This window comes from Ranitomeya variabilis, chromosome 4, assembly GCF_051348905.1.
Source record: "Ranitomeya variabilis isolate aRanVar5 chromosome 4, aRanVar5.hap1, whole genome shotgun sequence".
Lineage (NCBI taxonomy): Eukaryota > Metazoa > Chordata > Amphibia > Anura > Dendrobatidae > Ranitomeya > Ranitomeya variabilis.
Genome location: NC_135235.1, coordinates 107,881,170 through 107,904,351, shown reverse-complemented (window position 1 = coordinate 107,904,351; position 23,182 = coordinate 107,881,170). Strand labels below are relative to the sequence as shown.

The 23,182-nt window shown below is 45.0% G+C and overlaps 1 protein-coding gene across 1 annotated transcript in view; it reads right to left on the bottom strand.

Annotated features, from left to right (window-relative positions):
* ALOX5 (arachidonate 5-lipoxygenase) overlaps positions 1 to 23,182 on the bottom strand; it is a 153,554-nt gene that overhangs the window by 105,630 nt on the left and 24,742 nt on the right. The window contains exon 2 of the mRNA XM_077259082.1: positions 6,129 to 6,327. Coding sequence (XP_077115197.1) covers positions 6,129 to 6,327 — 199 coding nt within the window. The remainder of the gene's footprint in view (positions 1 to 6,128; positions 6,328 to 23,182) is intronic.

Genomic DNA, 23,182 nt, shown 5'->3' with positions numbered 1-23,182 from the left:
AGCCCTTTCAGAACTGAAACACCTACCTTGCCTGGCTCACACCTTGAACCTGGTGGTGCAGTGCTTCCTGAAAAATTATCCGGGGTTACCAGCCCTGCTCCTGAAGGTGCGAAGACTTTGCTCGCACATCCGCCGGTCGCCCGTACACTCCACCCGTATGCTGAACCATCAGCGATCGCTGAATCTTCCCCAGCACCGCCTAATAATTGACGTTGCAACAAGGTGGATCTCCACACTGCACATGATTCAGAGGCTGTGCGAACAGAGGCGTGCTGTAATTTATTTGTGGGAGGATACACATACATGGGCAGGCACTTGGATGGGAGACATGGAATTGTCTGGTGTGCAGTGGTCGAAGCTACAAGACCTCTGTCAAGTCCTTCAGTGTTTTGAAGAATGCACACGGCTGGTAAGTGCAGATGACGCCATCATAAGCATGAGCATCCCACTAATGCGTCTGCTGATGCAAAGTTTGACGCACATTAAGGAGCAGGCGTCTGCAGCCGAGGAGGAGGGAAGCCTTGATGACAGTTAGCCATTGTCTGCTCAGGAAACTCTCCTGGACGAGGTAGCGGACGAAGAGGAAGAGGAGGAGGATGATGGGGATGAATATTTATGGGAGGAGGATGCTTCTCAGGGGGCAATAGAAACTGGTGGCGTTGCAAGGTCAGGTACAGGGTTTTTGCGGGACACAAGTGATGTTGATTTGCAAGAAAGTGCTCCTCAACCCAGCACAAGCAGTGAATTGACACCTGGAACATTGGCCCACATGGCTGACTATGCCTTGCGTATCCTTAAAAGGGACCCCCGCATTATGAAAATGATGACCGATGAAGATTACTGGTTGGCCTGCCTCCACGATATAAAGGAAAATTACAAAATATCATGCCACATGAGAACCTTGAGCAAATATTGGCTACCAAACAAGCAACTCTTGTAGACCGTTTGGTTCAGGTATTCCCAGCACACAGCGGCGGTGATGGTTCTCACACGAGCCGTAGGAGGCAACATGGCAGAGGTGTTAGAGGTGCACAAATCAGAAGTGGCGTTGGACAGAGGGGTTTTATGACCAGATTGTGGAGTGATTTCGCAATGACTGCTGACACGACAGGTACTGCTGCATCGATTCAAAGTGACAGGAGACAGCATTTTTCCAGTATGGTTATGAACTACTTTTCCTCCCTCATCGATGTTCTCCCTCACAGGTCATTCCCCTTTGATTACTGGGCATCTAAAATAGACACCTGGCCTGAATTGGCAGAATATGCATTACAGGAGCTCGCTTGCCCTGCTGCTAGTGTGCTATCCGAAAGAGTCTTCAGTGCTGCTGGTTCAATACTGACCGAAAAAAGGACACATCTGGCTACCCGAAATGTCGATGATCTATCCTTCATTAAAATGAACCAATCATGGATTTCAAATTATTTGGCCCCACCTTCCCCTGCTGACACGTAGCTTGCCTGAAAAATGTCTTGCTTTTGGCCTCCTCTTACTGACTTCTCCAATTCCTCCATTTGCAGCTGCTGAATGTCCACCATAGGCCATTTTTATACCTCCCTAAATGGGCTGACTCCCCCCACTGGGCCGTGGTCACCACCTGGCACAAGCACCCGTGCGAGTGCCGTTTGCCTGGACAGGTGGGTGTTCCCACTCTTGGGCGACGCCACTGGCACAGGGTCCCTCATAGTACGATGAAGTGTCTCTGACGGTGGTGGTGCACAACCAACGTCAGACACACAGTCATAATATGAGGGGCCCTGTGCCAGTACCGCCGCCCACGAGAGAGTGTTCCCCCCAGCTCAAACAGTGCTCTACCACTTGCAATACTTACCTCTCCCTGCTCCACCACTGTGTAGTCTGTGCTGTTAAATCCTTCAATGGCACTGCCAATACAAATTTGTTGAAATGATAGATGATAGTTAAAATATACAGGGGCTCTGGCCTCCATTTAGACCAGTTAATACTTTGCGCCTACTACTACTGTCAGCTACTCAGCAGAGGAGCCCACCCCTGTACCTAGCTATGCCACATGTTTATTTATGAACAATTTTTTGGCAGAAATTTAGCCTACGTAATTATTTGGGCCTACTAACTGTGTCAGCCTCTCCTTACAGTTGTCCTCCGCTGAACAAAGCAATGCCGCCAGTTTAGTCCTGTTACCAATTTTGAACTGCATTTAGCCTACTTACTTATTTGGGCCTACTCACTGTGTCAGCCACTCCTTACAGTTGTCCTCCGCTGAACAAAGCAATGCCGCCTGTTTAGTCCTGTTACCAATTTTGAACTGCATTTAGCCCACTTTATTATTTGGGCCTACTCACTGTGTCTGCCACTCCTTACAGTTGTCCTCCGCTGAACAAAGCAATGCCGCCTGTTTAGTCCTGTTACCAATTTTGAACTACATTTAGCCTACTTTATTATTTGGGCCTATATCTGTGTTTCCTCCTCATCCTGCCCATTGCCCAGCCACTGCTAGATGAGTCTGCTGGTACATTGACCCAGACCACTACATTCCCCTTGCACTCTACACAGCCAGAATCTGACCCTGCTGAAAGTCAGGTTCCCCTTCCCGCATACTATACCACCTTACACGGGGACAAAGAGGAAGGTGCAGATGAAAGTGCAGGTGGGGGGGCATACTTGTTGGCGATGTCACTGGCACAGGGCCCCTCATAGTACGCAAAAGTGTCTCTGCCGGTGGGAGGTGCCACCCGCCGTCAAACACACCGCCGTACTATGAGGGGCCCTGTGCCAGTGCCAATGCCAATGAGTGGGCCCCCCCTGCTTGCTCAGGATCACAGCACTTACAAAGTTGAAATACTTACCTCTCCCTGCTCCACCGCCGTGACGTATTCCGCGTTTCCTGGGCCCACGAAAATCTTGAGCCAGCCCTACCCCCCCACAACTTTAACCAAATGACCCCCAGTTTTCAATGCCTAACTATTATTATAAAGTAAATTAAGATTGACAAGCTTCAGTAATAAGAATTGATGTTTTTGGCATTAAAATGGGCACTGTAGGTGTTTTCCTGTCCGAATTTGATTCCCCATTGACTTGCATTGGGTTTCGTGTTTCAGTCGGCCCCCGACTTTTCGCAATAATCGGTCGATTTCACCCGACCCGACTTTTGACAAAGTCGGGTTTCGCGAAACCTGACTTGATCCGAAAAAAGTAAAAGTCGCTCAACTCTACTGATTTGGCTTTTATCCTAAGTCATATTGCACGACTCGTTAAAGTGTTGATTGTGACTTGTAGGATCGCTACTTCCAACAGGTGGCGCTATAGAGTTTAAGTCCTCTTTTTTTCATTAGAGGCAATTTGCATATGAGATAGTTTAGTGACTCCTACATTGAGCAATGGGTTGGACACAATGAACCTAGAAGTGCTTTCCAACTCTAACATTCTATGATTCTATTAATTTAGAACAAAATGACAAGCCCAGGAAGTGGCCTATGTTCTCCTGCACATGAAAGCGCAGACTAGGCATCCCATTCTGTGAAAAATAATATCAGATAGGTACGCTCTATTGGATGATGGTATATCATGATTTCTCAAAAGGCAGTGGAATCCACAAAGTGGTACAGCAGCGACCACATGACCAGCAACTTGACCAGTTGGAAGTTGAGTTAGAACAGAAGCGGATGATTTGGGGAATGTTGTTGTTTCCTGGCCACACAATCAAGAATGGATAACTTAGGCACCTTACAGATCTTCGGTGCTTGACCGACGTCAGCTTTCTCCCAGGTCTGAGGGAAAGAGGGCAGGGCTATGACTTTTGACCGTTGTCATCTTGACTTTGGGTCTTGACTGGCACAGGTTTCGGATTTGGATCTTGACTGGCATAGTCGTGACCTGCTGACACCCGCTTCTCGTCCTGGCCTGTTACTCCGGCTGCTGCGTCTCTTCCTGAGCACCTCTAGACTGTTCTCTCCTTTGGCACCAAAACCCGCTCTCTTTTGGCGCACAGATCCTTTATATTCAGGAATGCACCTGACTAGGTGTTACATTCTCACACCAATGATACATAGCGCCGAGGTTTTTCAGGAGTATTGTCACCTCCTCTTACACAATCTTTTGAAATGTGTCAAACTGTGGCAGCCATTTTAGGCAATTTTGTTCAAATTTACTGGGTTCAGTGAATTTTTTAAAATTCTACACAAATTAATTTCACATCTAATCTTTTTGCTCATGTCTAGTGTTATAAAATTGATTAGTGCTCATTATATAATTGATCTACACTGGTGTAACTCCATCCTTAAATTTGGTTCAGAGCTTCAATTGGTATGAACCTCCTTCTCCAACATCACTGAAGGAGAGCTTACTCACCTCCTTTCCAAATCACACCTCATCACCTGTGCACTTGACCCCATACCTTCCCACCTGCTCTCCATCCTCACTAACATGCTCATTCCAGCCCTAACCCATCTCTTCAACCTATTGCTATCTTTTGGTACCTTCCCCTCTGCCTTCAAACATGCCATCATCACACCTATCCTCAAAAAAACTAACCTTGACCCAACTGCTATGCCCAGCTATCGCCCCATATCACTGCTCCCGTTTGCTTCAAAACTCCTCGAGCAGTATGTCCATGCTCAACTTTCCTCCCACCTCTCATCTAACTCTCTCCTTGACACCCTCCAATCTGGCTTCCGCCCCCATCACTCCACCGAAACTGCCCTGACAAAAATTATTAATGACTTACAGCCAAAGCTAACAGACAGTTCTCCATCCTCCTCCTTCTCGACCTGTCCTCTGCCTTCGAAACAGTCGACTGCCTACTGCTACAGATTCTTTCTTCCCTTGGCATCAAAGACCTTGCCCTATCCTGGATTGACTCATACCTTTCCGACCGCACATTTAGCGTTTCCCACTCCCACACTACATCCTCATTCCGCCCACTCTCTGTTGGAGTTCCTCAAGGCTCTTTCCTGGGGCCCCTACATTTTCCATCTATATCCTTGACCTAGGACAACTCATAAAGTCCCATGGCTTCCAGTACCACCTGTATGCGGATGACACTCAGATCTACCTCCCTGGCCCAGATGTCACCTCTCAGCTGTCCAGAATCCCAGAGTGTCTATCAGCCATATCCTCCTTCTTCGCCTCTCGTTTCCTAAAACTCAATGTAGACAAAACCGAACTCATCATCTTTCCCCCATCTCGCGTATCCCCCCTACCTGATCTATCTATTATGGTAAACGGCATCACGCTTTCTCCCGCACCTGAAATCCGCTGCCTCGGGGTAACACTCGACTCTGCCCTGTCCTTCAAACCGCAAGTCCAAACTCTTGCCACCTCCTATCGCCTCCAACTCTAAAATATTGCCAGAATCCGTCCCTTCCTCAGCCCTCAATCTAATAAAACTCTCGTGCATGCCCTCATCATCTCCCGCTTCGACTACTACAACACCCTCCTCTGTGACCTTCCTGCTAACTCTCTTGCACCACTCCAGTCTGTCCTCAACTCTGCTGCCTGGCTAATCCACCTCTCTCCTCGCTACTCCCCTGTTTCTCCCCTCTGCAAATCCCTCCACTGGCTCCCAATTTCCCAATGAATCCAGTGAAAACTACTAACATTGATCTACAAAGCCATCCACAACCTGTCCCCTCCCTATATCTCTTAACTAATCTCCCAATATCTTCCCTCACGTAATCTTCAATCCTCCCAAGACCTCCTACTCTCCTCCACACTTATTCGCTCCTCACACAACCGCCTCCAAGATTTCTCTCGAATATCCCCCATCTTCTGGAATTCCTCGTCTCAACACATCTGATTATCCACCAACCTCGGATCCTTCAGGTGGAACCTGAAAACCCATCTCTTCAGGAAAGCCTACAGCCTACAATAACCATTCTGACGTCTTACCACCATCCTAGCTGCTGCCCCACCACCACCCGAGCTGCCGCTATAACTCTGTATGTAACCCCTTTCTCATGTACAGCACCATGGAATAAATGGTGTTATATAAATAAATAAATAAGAATAATAATAGCTTGTCAATAAAGTGGGTGTCACCTTTCTCTCCTTGTAGGGCCACATGGCTAGTTATTAGGGTACCCATACTATTTAGCGTCTTCTTACATTTTTTCAGTAAAGAAAATAGCTGATACTATCACAACTGAACTAACCTGTTCCTTCACGAAGATTTATTTCCTTATCATTAGTAATCCATCTGTAGCATGGGAACTCCAAATAATCTCCTGTGGGAGTCTTAACTGTTATGTGCCGACAATACCAGTCATCTTTATACCAATATTTATGTTTTTCAATATTTATTAACTGAATCTCTCCAATGTCTTCGGATATGGTCATATCATATGAGTCAATCTAAAGAAACAGAAATAAAAACAGAATCAATAACTTAAGTGAATTCTTGTGCCAGAATCATTACTTTAGAAGCTTTTAAATGTGCACATAATAAAAGTTCCCTCACTCAGCATTATTCCTTTCACAGTGTCTGTATCTATAGGCAGTCCTCTATGTATGCAAAAGCCACAAGGACTCTAAGGGTCCATTTACACTGTGCATTTGCACTATGCAATACGTAGTATGAGCAGAGGCGTAGTTAGGGTTTTGGTTCGGGGGGGGGGGGGACTTCTGAGTGGGCCCCTAACCAGGTAACCTTGATTATAACTGGATGACGCACCCTAATAGTGGAGGAGAACCTGAGCAGATGACCTCGCTGTTGCTGAAAATAATCTCTATATAAAGACCAATATTGATATTACCGCCATATGGTCAGTGCAGGGGTGTAACTACAACAGGTGCAGGGGTTGCAATCACACCCGGGCCCTGGAGCCTAGGGGGCCCTAAAAGTCCCTTTGCCTATAGAAAAAGACTATTGCTGTCTATTGCTGACTATTGCTTTCGCATCGGGGCCCATGAGTTTCAAATTATGCCACTGGGTCAGTGGTAGATACCAGTCCTACAGAACATAAAAGAGATCACAGTACAGTTACAGATAGTGACTTACTGCTGACATTCTTTCTGATGGAATCGTTCACTTTTCCCGTCTTTTCCATCTGGCCCAGACCGACAAGATGACTTCCTCCAGCCAGTACTCGGCTGCAGAGAATACAACAAAGACACATTTCACATCTCACATTTTCAGAATGTCACCATCTATTCCCAACCTACACACACTCCTCATCTTTCTGGTACCCCAATACTGAGATGCTTCTGCCGTATGTGTCCCTATTACTGCACCTGCTGTGTGGTTCTCTGTACCCTCTAAATTCTAATGCAACTCTCTATAATATAGTAATGCCGGGTGCAAGTGCCCTAGAAAACAGTGCCCACATTTTGTCCCCTAAAAAATAATATTGCCCCGTGTGCCCCGTGACAGTCACAGTAACCTGAATTCCCCTAAAACAATAAGTGCCCACTTTACATTTAATAATGTCTTGACCCTCCCCCCTTTACAGCTCCTCTATACACAATATGATGCACTCTTATACACAGTACAGTGCTCCCTCACTGTATATATACTGACCCCTTAATATACCCCAAACTGTTTAATGGCTCCAACACTGTATGATGGCCCCCTCACTGTAATCTCCACACTGTATGATGTCCCTCTATATAGCTTTCATATAGCATAATACACCAGATAGTCCTCAATATAGCATAATGCACTCCCCATAGGCCTCCATATAGTATAATGCACTCCCCATAGGCAGACTCTATATAATATAATGCACCCCTATAGGCAGCCTCTATAATGTAATGCACCCCCATAGGCACCCTCTGTAGTATAATGCACCCCCATAGCCACCCTCTGTAGTATAATGCAGCCCCATAGCCACCGTCTGTAGTGTAATGCAGCCCCATAGCCACCTTCTGTAGTATAATGCACCCCCATAGCCACCATCTGTAGTGTAATGTAGCCCCATAAAGTAAATACTCACCTCTCTTCCTCCTGGTTCCTGCGCTGCTCCCACTCATCTCCAACTGCAGGTGCCAAGTACTGTCTTCATCGCGCCCACTGTCAGTGTCAGCGTCGGTGACGTCATGATGTCAGACTCTGACAGGGGGATGAGCTTCCTCTCTCATCACTGCGGTCAGCTTGATCAGTATTCAGCCGATACAGCTGACCCTGCGATGACGGGCCAGGGGCCCACTGCTTGCACCGGGCCCACCACCGCCTTCTCAGGGGTCCCATAGCGGCCAGGTGGCAGAGCAGGGAGATCGTGTCTCCCTGCTCTGCCACAGAGTGTAACTGTATAGGTTTGCTGTGCACACCAATACAGTTACAGTAGCCTAGCTTCGGGTGGGCCCCCTTAGAGCGCAGGGCCCTGGGCAACATATGCAGAGAATTGTCACTTTGCACGTTACTGTGCATTATGTTCATTTTATGGGGTGCTTTTTCAGGCATTTGCACACAGCCTTAAACAGCTGCCAACCAACAATATTTTTACCGCTCGACGATCGTTTAATTGCCTGTATACACAGGTTAACCCTGGTTCAGATGTGCACTGAACTATATATGATAGATTACTCCGTGCACAAAGGCTGCAATTGTTCTCGGCAGCACAGGTCGTGTTTATACAGGATAGTGCGCTTCCGAGAATGATGATCTTTTGGGAAAATCAAAAGATCTTTTCAGTTGACGAACAAGCATTTTGCTCATTTTGCGGTTCATTGTCAGCGTGTTTAGGTTTAGACTTCAGGAACGCTAATTCACAATAATTTTGCAGTGTAAATGCACTTTTACCTTAATGAGGAAAACAGATTAAGATGTGCTTTTAGAGTTCTATGTTTGAAAACATGTTAAAATAAAATCTAGATCTTTAAAATAGTGGTGCTCCAATACCTGAAATATTTAAGGCCCAAACATTTTTGGGTACACTCCCGACAATTAGATATATTAAATGGAATGTGTTTTCAGATTTAGGTATGTTAAATTAAAGGGTGGTTTGCACGTTAATGAACAGGTCAAATTTTACAATTCTGACCACTGTCCATTTATGAGGTTATAACTCTGGAACGCTTGCATGGATCCCGGTGATTCTGACATTATTTTCTCATGACATATTGAACTTCATGTTAGTGGTAAAATTTATTTAACATTACTTCAGTTTATTTGTGAAAAAAATGGAAATTTGGCAAAAATGTTGAAAATTTTGCAATTTTCCAACTTTGAAATTTCATGCCCTTAAATCACAGAGATATGTCACACAAAATACTTAATAAGTAACATTTCCACATGTCTACTTTACATCAGCACAATTTTGGAACCAACATTTTTTTTTGTTAGGGAGTTATAAGGGTTAAAAGTTGACCAGCAATTTCTCATTTTTACAACACCTTGTTTTTTTAGGGACCATTGTTGTGAACTCTGTTTTCAGGCTCCCTCTTGTGGTCACTGGTGGTATGGTGTGACTTTTGCTTTGGGCTCCCCCTGGTGGCTTTGTTTGTTATCCTGCTGGTCTCTGGCTATCAGCTGGTTCGTTATCCTCTGGGAGGTTCCTATATAGCTCTGTTTTGCTTTCACTTGTTGCCGGCTGTCGATGTAATCAGTGCTACTCAGATTCCTTCTGACTACCTTGCTCCCAGTCCATCCAGGACAAGCTAAGTTTTGTTTGCTCATTTTTTGATCAGCAGTGTTTATCATGTTTTCTTGTCCAGCTTGCTAAAATGTGATTCCCTCGCTTGCTGGATGCTCTAGTGGACTGAGTTTCTCCCCACACACCCTTAGTTGGTGCGTGGGTTCTTGAAATCTCAGGATGGATATTTTGTAAGGGTTTTTTATTGATCGCATAGACCCCTGCTCTATTTTCTGCTTTCTAGTACTAGTGGGCCTCTTTTGCTGAATCTGATTTCATCCCTACGTATGTGCCTTCTTCTTACTTCACCGTTAATATTTGTTGGGGGCTTCTATATCTTTGGGGATTATTTCTCTGGAGGCAAGCGAGGTCTTTGTTTCTCTTTAGGGGTAGCTAGTTCCTCAGGCTGGCTCGAGACGTCTAGGAATTTTTTTAGGCACGTTCACCGGCTACCTCTATTTGTGTTGGATAGGTTCAGTTTTGCGATCAGTCCAGTTACCATCTCCCTAGAGCTTGTCCTTAGTTTATTCACTTGCTGGTCTATTCGTGATCTTCAGCCACTAAGGATCATAACAGACCATATCACATTTGAAGTCACTTTGAGGGGTCTATTTGATAGAAAATACCCAAGTGTGACACCATTCTAAAAACTGCACCCCTCAAGGTGCTCAGAACCACATTCAAGAAGTTTATTAACCCTTCAGGTGTTTCACAGGAATTTTTGGGATGTTTTAAAAAAAAATGAAGATTTAATTTTTTTTCACAAAAAAAATAATTCAGATCCAATTTGTTTTATTTTACCAAGGGTAATAGGAGAAATTGGACCACAAAAGTTGTTGTGCAATTTGTCCTGAGTACGCCGATACCCCATATGTGGGGGTAAACCACTGTTTGGGCGCATGGCAGAGCTGGGAAGGGAAAGAGCGCCATTTGACTTTTCAATGCAAAATTGGCTGGAATTGAGATCGGACGCCATGTCTCGTTTGGCCCCTGATGTGCCTAAACAGTGGAAACCCCCCAAAAGTGACTCCATTTGGGAAAGTAGACACCCTAAGTAACTTATCTAGATGTGTGGTGAGCACTTTGAACCCCCAAGTGGTTCACAGAAGTTTATAATGTAGAGCCGTGAAAATTAAAAAAATCATTTTTTTTCCACAAAAATTATCTTTTAGCCCCCAATTTTGTATTTTCCCAAGGGTATCTGGAGAAATTGGACACAAAAGGTTGTTGTACAATTTGTTCTGAGTATGAGAATACCCCATATGTTGGAGAAAACTACTGTTTGGGCGCATGGCAGAGCTCGGAAGGGAAGAAGTGGTGTTTTGGAACGCAGACTTTGATGGAATGGTCTGCGGGTGTCACGTTGCATTTGCAGAAACCCTGATGTACCCAAACAGTAGAATCCCCCCACAAGTGACACCATATTGGAAACTAGACCCCCCAAGGAACTTATCTAGATGTGTTGTGAGAACTTTGAACCCCCAAGTGTTTCACTAAAGTTTATAACGCAGAGCCGTGAAAATAAAAAATCTTTTTTTTCCAACAAAAATGATTTTTTAGCCCCCAGTTTTGTATTTTCCCAAGGGTAACAGGAGAAATTAGACCCCAAAAGGTGTTGTGCAATTTGACCTGAGTACGCTGATACCCCATATGTGGGAGAAAACTACTGTTTGGGCGCATGGCAGAGCTCGGAAGGGAAGAAGTGGCGTTTTGGAATGCAGACTTTGATGGAATGGTCTGCGGGCGTCACGTTGCGTTTGCAGAGCCCCTGATGTACCTAATCAGTGGAAACCCCCACAAGTGACCCCATATTGGAACCTAGACCCCCCAAGGAACTTTCTAGATGTGTTGTGAGAACTTTGAAATCCCAAGTGTTTCACTAAAGTTTATAACACAGAGCCGTGAAAATAAAAAAATCCTTTTTTTCCACAAAAATGACTTTTTAGACCCCAGTTTTGTATTTTCCCAAGAGTAACAGGAGAAATTGGACCTCAAAAGTTGTTTTCCAATTTGTCCTGGGTAGGCTGATACCCCATATGTGGGGGAAAACCACTGTTTGGGTGCACAGCAGAGCTCGGAAGGGAAGGAGCACCATTTTACTTTTTCAACGCAGAATTGTATGGATTGAGATCTGACATCATGTTGCGTTTGCAGAGCCCCTGGTGTGGAAACCTCCCAATTCTAAATCCAACCCTAACCCCAACACACCCCTAACCCTAATTCCAACCCTAACCACACCCCTAACCCCAACACACCCCTAAACCCAACCCTAACCACACCCTTAACCCGAACACACCCCTAACCCTAATCCCAACCCCAACACACCCCTAACCCTAATCCCAACCCTAACCATACCCCTAACCCTGACACACCCCTAACCCAACCGTAAATGTAATCCAAACCCTAACCCCAACCCTAACTTTAGCCCCAACCCTAACTTTAGCCCCAACCCTAACCCTAGCTTTAGCCCCAACCCTAACACTAACTTTAGCCCCAACCCTAACCCTAACTTTATCCCCAACCCTAACTTCAGCCCGAACCCTAACCCTAATGGGAAAATGGAAATAAATACATTTTTTTATTTTATTATTTTTCCCTAATTAAGGCGGTGATAAAGGGGGGTTTGATTTACTATTTATAGGGGGTTTTTATGTTTGGCAGCTGTCACACACTAAGGCTTCTTTCACACTTGCGTCGTCTGGTGGCCGTCACATTGCGTCGGCGCGACGTATCGACGGATGCGTAAAAAATAGTGAAAAACGGATGCAACGCATACAGTATTTTGACGGATCCGCTAGATGGTTCTGTCAAAAAACTGGATCCGTTGCATCCATCTTGTCCGTTTTTACCATCCGTTTCATCCGTTTTTTGACGAATCCGTTTTAAGGGAAACCTATATATTGACTGTTTTTACACCCATCTTTGACAGGGTTTGGAGAAAGTGGCAGAGATGGAAGGAGTGCTTGTGAAGATTGCGACCATATGTTCTGATGTTATTTTTGAGACCAATAGGCTGGCAATAATAGTTCACAGGCGCACGCAAACACACACAGATTCTGGCTGGATGCTGGCTGGCTTCTGGCTGGATGCTGGCAGGAGTCTTGCTGGCACATTTGGGGGTGATGCACCAGGCAAGGTTTATATAGATTTGGGGCTGTCTGGCCAATTGGCTACTAAATCCTGATTCTGAGCATTCTCAGTGTAAAAAAACATATTTCAGCGCTGGATTCCGTCATACGACATGTCACGGCGGATCCTGCGTCCATAGGCTTCCATTCTAGCCAACGATGTATGCCGCAGGATCCGTCGCTACACATTTTTCCGACGCAGACAAAAAACGTTACATTGAACGTTTTTTCCAGAGGACGGTTCGCCAAATTCCAATGCAGTGTAGTCAGAAGCTACATCATAAGCTGCACGACGGACGAAACGTGTGCCCATACGTCGCGATCCATCGCTAATACAAGTCTATGGGAAAAAAACGCATCCTGTGGGCACATTTGCAGGATGCGTTTTTTTTCCAAAACGACGCATTGCGACGGAGGCCAAACGACGCAAGTGTGAAAGTAGCCTAAGACGCTTTTTATTGCAAAAAATATTTTTCGCGTTACCACATTCTGAGAGCTATAATTTTTCTATATTTTTGTCCACAGAGTCATGTGAGGTCTTGTTTTTTGCGGGACAAGTTGACGTTTTTATTGGTACCATTTTCGGGCACATGACATTTTTTGATCGCTTTTTATTCTGATTTTTGTTAGGCAGAATGAACAAAAAACAGAAATTCGTGAATTTCTTTTTGGGGGGGCGTTTATACCATTCCGCGTTTGGTAAAATTGATAAAGCAGTTTTATTCTTCGGGTCAGTACGATTACAGCGATACCTCATTTATATCATTTTTATATGTTTTGGCTCTTTTATAGTATAAAAAATATTTTATAGAAAAAATAATTATTTTTGCATTGCTTTATTCTGAGGGCTATAACTTTTTTATTTTTTTTGCTGATGATGCTGTATTGCAGCTCATTTTTTGCTGGACAAGATGACGTTTTTGGCAGTACCATGTTTATTTCTATCCGTCTTTTTGATCATGTGTTATTCCACTCTTTGTTCGGCGGTATGATTATAAAGCATTGTTTTTTGCTTCGTTTCTTTTTTTACGGTGTTCACTGAAGGGGTTAACTAGTGGGACACTTTTATAACTTGGGTCTTTACGGACGCGGCGATACCAAATATGTTTACTTTTATTGTTTTTTTCAATTTGTTTACATAAAGAAATATATTTATTGGAACAATATATATATATTTTTTTATTTATTTAGGATTTTTTTTTTTTTACACATGTAAATATTTTTTTATTACTTTTTTTCTTTGTCCCAGGGTTGGACATCATGCTATAGCGTCAGATCGCTGATGTGACACTCTGCACAGCACTGTGTCAGATCAGCGATCTGATAGGCAATGCTGCAGGCTTGCCGACGCCTGCCAAGCCGCCTCCCTGCAGGACCCAGAAGGAGCCTCGCGGCCATTTTGGATCCGGGGCCTGCAGGGAGGAGACGCTAAGAACAACGCGATCACATTGCGTTGTTCCGAGGGTCTCAGTCAAGCACGCAGGAAGCCCCCTCCCTGCGCGATGCTTCCCTGTGCCGCCGGAATGCTGCAATCATGTTTGATCGTAGTGTTCCGGGGGTTATTGTGCCAGGAGCGGTCCGTGACTGCTCCTGGCACATAGTGCCGGATGTCAGCTGTGATATTCAGCTGACACCCGGCCGCGCTCCCCCCGTGAGTGTGGCTGATCGGTGATGACGTGCTATCCCGTCGGTGGTCATAGGGGCCCAGACCACCTTGACGGGATAGTACGTCTAATGTCAGAAAGGGGTTAAATGTGTCATCAGAAAATGACTGTTAAAATACGTTTTTTGTGTTGAATGTATTAGGCAGGGGCATACATAGACATCATGGGACCGCATAGCAAAAGATCTAATTGGGCCCCCGCCTTGGAAACCCCCCCCCCATATTTGTTGGGGTCACGGAAGAGTACAGGGCTGACGCTAGAAATTTGAGACTCCACCCAGGCTTCACCCCCATCTCTGCCTCCACCCCTCAATCCTTCCACAGTCCCACCCTCACTCTTGGAAAAACTCTATTCTGCACCACTTCCTCATCAATCACACATTAACACCATATCACATACACAGCCATTAGCTTTCGTTTTGACCAAAAGATTTTTTAAGCTGCCACCACCACAAGGTAGACTGTTTTGGCAGCTTATGATGTAGCTTCTGACTACGCTTAGAAGATAGCGATTACAACTATGAATTATTTCCAGTCAATTTATCTTTTTATATTTTACCTTGTGGTTGCTGTTGCAGTTATATGTCTGTTATTGCACTATTGCACCTTCCTTTTTTTTGGTTAATAATATACCGTATATACTCGAGTATAAGCCGAGATTTTCAGCCCAAATTTTTGGGCTAAAAGTGCCCCTCTCAGCTTATACTCGAGTCACGGTCGGCGGTGGGGTCGGCGGGTGAGGGGGAGAGGGCGCTGAGGCATACTCACCTAGTCCCGGCGATCCTGATGCTCCCCCTGCCTGTCACACTGTCTTCAGGTGCCGCAGCTCCTCCCCTGTTCAGCGGTCACGTGCGACCGCTCATTAGAGAAATGATTATGGACTCCACTCCCATAGGGGCGGAGCCGCCTATTCATTTCTCTAATCAGCGGTGCCAGTGACCGCTGATAGAGGAAGAGCTGCGGCACCGAAGACAGTGTGACAGGCAGGGGGAGCGCCAGGAGCGCCGGGACTAGGTGAGTATTTTATATTCACCTGTCCACGATCCACCCGCCGGGCGCCGCTCCGTCTTCGCGTCCTCTTGTTCTGACTGTTCAGGTCAGAGGGCGCGATGACGCATATAGTGTGCGCGCCGCCCTCTGCCTGATCAGTCAGTGCAGAGAGACGCCGGGACGGGACGCTGAGGAGCTGCAAGCAAGAGAGGTGAGTATGTGTTTTTTTTTTTTTTTATTGCAGCAGCAGCGTTATATATGGCACAGATTTATATGGCACATCTATGGGGCAACGGTGCAGAGTATTATATATGGCACAGATTTATATGGCACATCTATGGGGCAATGGTGCAGAGCATTATATATGGCACTGCTTTATATGGCACATCTATGGGGCAATGGTGCAGAGCATTATATATGGCACTGCTTTATATGGCACATCTATGGGGCAACGGTGCAGAGCATTATATATGGCACTGCTTTATATGGCACATCTATGGGGCAACGGTGCAGAGCACTATATATGGCACAGATTTATATGGCACATCTATGGGGCAACAATGAACAGTGCAGAGCATATATGGCACTGCTTTATAAGGAGCATCTATGGGGCAATAATGAACAGTGCAGAGCATATATGGCACTGCTTTATATGGAGCATCTATGGGGCCATAATGAACAGTGCAGAGCATATATGGCACTGCTTTATATGGAGCATCTATGGGGCCATAATGAACGGTGCAGAGCATTGTATATGGGGCATCTATGGGGCCATAATGAATGGTGCAGAGCATTCTATATGGCACTGCTATATATGGAGCATCTATGGGGCAATAATCAACGGTATGGAGCATTATATATGGCACAGCTTTATATGGAACCTCCTTTGGGGCAATAATGAACGGTATGGAGCATTTATTTTTATTTTTGAAATTCACCGGTAGCTGCTGTATTTTCCACCCTAGGCTTATACTCGAGTCAATAAGTTTTCCCAGTTTTTTGTGGCAAAATTAGGGGGGTCGACTTATACTCGGGTCGGCTTATACTCGAGTATATACGGTAATTGTATGCAGTTACTGTTCTTGCCATATCACCCAATATCCTTTTATAAAGATACATTTATTTCCAACATATATTAAGTTATTAATATTTACATTAATTAATTACAGCGTTATGCACTTTATGTTATGAATTAATGTATCTTTACTATTGACTAATGATTGTACAGCAGCCCCAATAATTTTGACTGCTATTATGGATGTATTATTATTTTGATTTATTTTTTTGCCAATCTGGGTGACATATCCTGCCCTCTCATATATCACTGTTTTATATATCGTTTTTTAACCACATCTTTCTTACATAATAATGTCTTGTGTAATTTTTATTTTCCTTACTGTTGTGTAATCATGTTTTTAATATTTATCAATAAACGTTTATGTTGTATACAATTTTTCTGTGAATATTTCTTTTTGGTTTATGCTTTGTATTTTGGTATTCATGGTACAAATTAATTGATTCTTATTTTTGGGATTTTTTTTACTATATACAGTTGTGCTCAGAAGTTTACATACGCCGGCAGAATTTTTGCTTTCTTGGCCTTTTTCCAGAGAATAAAAGACTTCAAGCTGTCATTGATGTTAGAGGGGGCAATACACGGTATTAAGAAATGGGGTATGTGAACTTTTGATCAGGATCATGTGGATGTTTTCGGTTATCATTATGATTTAAAAAGAGAAAACACAGTAGTTTGACAATAAATGGCTTCACCCAACCACAAACCATGAGTGGAGAAAAAGTGTTGGTGTTATCAATCATATTCTCTGAAAAAAGGCCAAGAAAGCAAAACTCCTGCCGGTTTATGTAAACTTTTGAGCACAACTGTAGGTTTTTGTTTGTTTATTTATCATAACTGGACTGATCTTCACAGTGCTGAGACCTAAAGGTGTTGTCTACGACTTAAAGGGAATCTGTCACTGGGTTTTTTCTACATCATCTGAGAGCAGCATGATGTAGGCAAAAAAAAGTGGATCCAACGATGTACAGTTAGGGAAATAAGTATTTGACACACTACTGATTTTACAAGTTTTCCAACCTACAAAGAATAGAGACAGTGGCGTATCCAGGGGGGGCAGCCGGGGCATGTGCCCCAGGCGCAGCCGACAGGGGGGCGCCAGCGGGCCACCTGATGATGCGGCGGTCCAAGGAGCCTCCTCGTCCTGTACTGAGCGGTCACATGGTACCACTCATTACAGTAATGAATATGCGGCTCCACCTCCCATAGGGGTGGAGCCGCATATTCATTACTGTAACGAGCAGTAACGGTGACCGCTCAGTACAGGAAGAAGCTGCCGGTGCCGGGGAAGCAGGGACTGCACCGTGCCAGGAGCAGGTGAGTATAACGGGGAGGGGAGTGCTGCGCGATATTCACCTGCTCCTCGTTCCGGCACCGCTCTGTCTTCAGCAGTGATGCTGAGGTCAGAGGGCGCAGTGAGGTAGTTAGTGCGCGCCCTCTGCCTGAACATCAGTGCTGAAGATGGAGCGGCGGCTGGAACGAGGAGCAGGTGAATATCGCAAGTGCCGGAGGCCTGAGTGACGGAGAGGTGAGTATGTGATTTTTTTTATCGCAGCAACAGCAAACGGGGCAAGTGTCTGTATGGGGCATCTTATGGGGCCATAACGTTTGTGCAGCACTATATGGGGCAAATGTCTATATAGAGCATCTTATGGGGCCATAACGTTTGTGCAGCACTATATGGGGCAAATATCTTTATGGAGCATCTTATGGGGCCATAATTAACGTTTGTGCAGCACTATATGGGGCAAGTGTCTGTATGGGGCATCTTATGGGGCCATAACGTTTATGCAGCACTATATGGGGCAAGTGTCTATATGGAGTATCTTATGGGGCCATAATTAACGTTTGTGCAGCACTATATGGGGCAAATATCTTTATGGAGCATCTTATGGGGCCATTATTAACCTTTATGCAGGATTATATGGGGCTCCTGATTCAATATGGATATTCAAAAACACTTAACCTACTGATGTCTCAATTAATTTTACTTTTATTGGTATCTATTTTAACATTATGGGGATTCAGGAATGTACCTTGGCTTAGTCATACAGTTTCAATAGAGTTAAGGTTCAAATGGGGAAGGCTTGGGGGGGGGGGGGGGGGGGCGCCAAACCGATCCTTTGCCCCGGGTGCAGGAAAGGCTAGATACACCTCTGAATGGAGAGGTCTATAATTTTTATCGTAGGTACACTTCAACTGGGAGATACAGAATCTAAAAATAAAAAACAGAGAATCACATTGTATGATTTTTAGATAGCAAAATTTCATTTTATTGCATGAAAACAGTAATTAGACTTACTGGTAATTGTATTTCCAGGAATCCATCCTGACAGCACACTGGAGGACGTCCTTCTTAGCCATGATGGGACAGGAAACACGAGAGGTTAAAAGGACCCTCCCCCTACCACCCTTCAGTGTTTTTCCAAAGTAACACATCTGGATGGATGCAAAAACAAGTTTTATTACAACAAGATAATCAATCATACAAATGTTACATCACATAAGTATAAAGATCAAACCATAGGGAGGGAACTAACAGTGCTGTCAGGATGGATTCCTGGAAATACAATTACCAGTAAGTCTAATTACTGTTTTCCAGGTCACCACCTGACAGCACACTGGAGAAATACCAAAGGAGAATGGTATTCAGGGTGGGACCACTGCTTGAAGTACCTTCCTACCAAAAGCCAACTGAGGCGAAACTACATCTAGTTTATAGTGTTTAGAAAAGGTACTAAGATTAGACCATGATGCAGCTCTACAGATCTGGTCTGCCGTAGCCCCCCCTTTCTCCGCCCATGATGTGGCCATGGCCCTAGATGAGTGGGCTTTAAGATTAACCGGGGAATTTAGACCTTTAGCTTTGTAGGCTAAATCAATTGTAGATTTTATCCACCGTGCGATAGTCGCTTTAGACGCTTTTTTCCCCTTATTTGAACCCCTGAACTGAACAAACAAGTTATTGTCCTGTCTCCAGGGTCTAGATAGATCAAGGTACCTGAGTACTGATTCTCTTACATCAAGGTTATGAAAAAATCTTTCTTTTTGATTTTTAGGGAATTGGCAAAAAGACGGTAAAACAATCTCCTGATTCATATTAGTATCAGAAACGACCTTAGGGAGAAAGGCCGGATCAAGCTTTAGTACTATTTTATCATCGAAGATCTGTAAATACGGGTTCTGTACCGAAAGAGCCTGTAGTTCCCCCAACCTTTTTGCCGATGTGATCGCAACTAAAAACGCGGTTTTAAGAGAGAGTTTGTTGATGTCTATGTCTCCCGATATATCCCAGGACTGATCACAGAGAAAATTCAGGACCAGATTAAGATCCCACGGTGGGACTGATTTCCTAATAAATGGCCTTAGCCTCTGGACTGCTCTAGAGAATCGACTAATCCAGGGGTGAGTAGATAAAGAAAAATCAAAAAATACACTTAGGGCCGCTATCTGGACTCTTAATGTACTTGGTCTGAGACCTTTCTGAAATCCTGACTGCAAGAAGTCAAGAATTTTTGGGATATCTGGATGGTCAGTATCAACTGTCATCTTCCCACAGAATCCACAGAATGTTTTCCATATTTTTGTGTAGATGGCAGATGTCACCGGCTTCCTGCTGGCTTGAAGGGTAGAAATGACGTCATCTGAAAGACCTTTTGCCCTCAAGACCTTCCGTTCAGGATCCAGGCTGCCAACTGAAGCGCTCCTGGGTTCTGGTGTAGAACTGGACCTTGTAGAAGAAGATCCTCTCTGTCTGGTAACCGGAAGGGTTCTTCCACTGATAATCTCTTTAGCATTGGAAACCAACTTCGTTTCGGCCAGTGAGGAGCTATGAGGATGACTTTGGCCCCGTCCTCGCAGATTTTCCTGAGTGCTCTTGGAATCAATGCCAGAGGTGGAAACGCATACAGAAGACCGTCGTTCCAAGGCTGTGACAGGGCATCGATCGCAGCTGGGCTTTCCCAGGGGTTTAGGGAGTAAAAGGTCTTGACTTTTGCGTTTTGCTTTGTAGCAAATAGATCCACAGCCGGCTTCCCCCAACGATGACAAAGATCCCTGAATACTTCGTCGTTTAGTTCCCACTCTGTAGGGGATACACTTTTCCTGCTCAGGAAATCCGCCAACTGGTTCTTGGATCCCTCCAGATGTACCGCCGAGATTGACCGCACCGACTTCTCTGCCCACTTGAAGATCTGTTCTGCTAGATCTTGCAATGCCAGATGTCTTGGGCCCCCCTGGTGTCGAAGGAAGGCTACGGTCGTCGTATTGTCCGAGAAGATCTTTACATGCTTGTTCTTCAGCAAATGTTGTGCCGCCGTTAAGACCTTCCAAACCGCATGCAACTCTCTGTGGTTTGATGACTTCTTGCTGTCCTTTCTTTCCCAGCGACCTTGGAAATATCTTCCCAGGACATGACCTCCCCAACCTTCCTGACTTGCGTCTGTCGTGACTGACACACTCGGAGTTTGGAGCCATGGTACTCCCAGCCGGAGATTTTTGGAGAGAGTCCACCATACCAGAGACCTCTTGATCTGAAAAGAAAGATTTAGTCTTTGATTTAGAGAATTTTGCGTTCTGTTCCAGCTCTTCAGAACTCCCTGCTGAAGCTGTCGGGAATGAAACTGACTCCATCTCACGCAAGGGATACAGGCCGTCATTAGCCCCAGTATTATCATCCCGTCTCTGATCGTATTTCGGCCTCGGGAGAAAAGATGGACCTTTTTTACTATACCCTTTAGCCTGTCTTCCGGAAGGTAGGACATTCTTGTTTCCGAGTCGAGCATGACTCCTAGGAATTTTATTCTGGATTTTGGTATTAGATCTGACTTCTCCCAGTTTATGATCCATCCGAGACTCTCTAGAGTGGATATGAGGAACTGACAGTTGATCCTGAGCTGGTTTACTGACTCTGCCGCTACCAAAAAGTCGTCTAGGTAAGGGATTACCAACAAATCCTGATTTCTCAGATATGCGACTACCTCTACCATAAGTTTTGTAAAAACTCTGGGAGCCGACGCCAGGCCGAAGGGGAGACAGCGAAACTGAAAGTGATAGATTTTCCCTTCCATGTTTACCGCGAACCGCAGGAACTTTTGGTGGTTTAAGTAAATGGGAACATGGTAATATGCACTCTTTAGGTCCAGAGTGCACATCACCATACCCTTTCCCAACAGAGGAATGGTAGACCGAATCGACTCCATTTTGAACCTTTTGTATACCACCCAGTTGTTTAGGTGCTTCAGATTTATAATTGTTCTCGACTCTCCTGATGGTTTTGTTATTGAGAAGAGATTCGAGTAATGACCTCTGTACTCTTCTTGAGAGGGGACCGGAACAATTGCTGCCATTTTTAGGAGGTCCTGTATATCCGACCACATGGGGGACGATGATTTTAGATGTGTACTGGACACCAGAAATCTTTCGGGCGGAAGGGAGGAAAATTCGATTTTGTACCCCTGGGACACCACTTGTAACACCCAAGGACTCGTTGTTATTTCCCTCCAACCTTCTAGGAATCCGGCTAGACGACCCCCTACTCTGATGGCGTCATTTTCTATGGTAGCTGGACCTCGGACCTGAGTAACTCGAGTCCTTGGTTTTGGGTCTACTATCTCCCCCTTTCTGGTAGCTCCATCTACCTTGCTTCCCTTTACCCCTGTAATCCTGTTTCTGATTATAGCGGGGTCTCCGAAAGGGCTGGAATTTTTTAGGCTTTTCTTCGGGGAACCCCTTTTTTACATCTGCGGCTTTCTCTAAGATATCGTCGAGGACTGGTCCGAAGACCCTGCCCCCAGAGAAGGGTATGGAACATAATTTATTTTTGGAGTGCATATCACCCGACCAGCTTTTGAGCCAGATAGCTCTTCTGGCTGCATTAGAGAGAGATTGCCCTCTAGCCGCAAATCTAACAGTCTCTGCGGACGCGTCTGCTAAAAAGGTGGTTGCCAATTTTAACAGAGGCAGAGATTTCAGGATAGTATCTCTAGGAGTTTTGGCTATTAATTGATCCTGAAGATCATTTAGCCACAGGTCCATGGAGCGAGCCACTGATGTTGCTGCAATATTAGCTCCGATAACCGCCGAAGAACTTTCCCAGGCCCGTTTCAAAAGTCCATCTGCCTTTCTGTCCATGGGCTCTTTTAAGTTGGAAGAGTCCTCAAAGGGGATTGAGGTTCTTTTGGACACTTTCGCCAATGGAATGTCTATTTTAGGAACATCGACCCATTCTTTAACATCCTCCGGGTCAAACGGCAAGCGGAGTCGGAAATCTTTAGGAATAGTCAATCTCTTCTCCGCCTCCTCCCATTCATCCAAAATCATGGATCTAATATGGGAATTTACAGGAAACACCATCGCAGTTTGTGAGCGCAGGCCACCAAACATTTCATCTTGAACCGAACAAGATGGTTGTGGATCCTCAATCTGCATAGTATGCCGTACAGCTTCCAACAGTTCTCCTGTGTCTGCTGCGGAGAATAAGTATTTCCTCCCTCTCTCTGGAGGGTCTCTGCTCTCCTCTTCCTCCCCTATATCCGATACCGCAGATAACGAGTCTCCTGAAGAGTAATCGACCCTCTGCCTTTTGCTCGGTCTCTCTGAAGGTGAGGCTTGCGGTAGTACCAGACTTGATACCGAAGCCTGGACCTCCTCTCTTATCATGGCTCTCATATTTGACATAAGAGAAGCCTGCTCCTCTCCTATGATTTTGCAGGTGCACGCTTCACATAGGGGTTTCTGCCAGGTATCTTTCAGCTTGGCTGCACAAATAGGGCACTTCTTG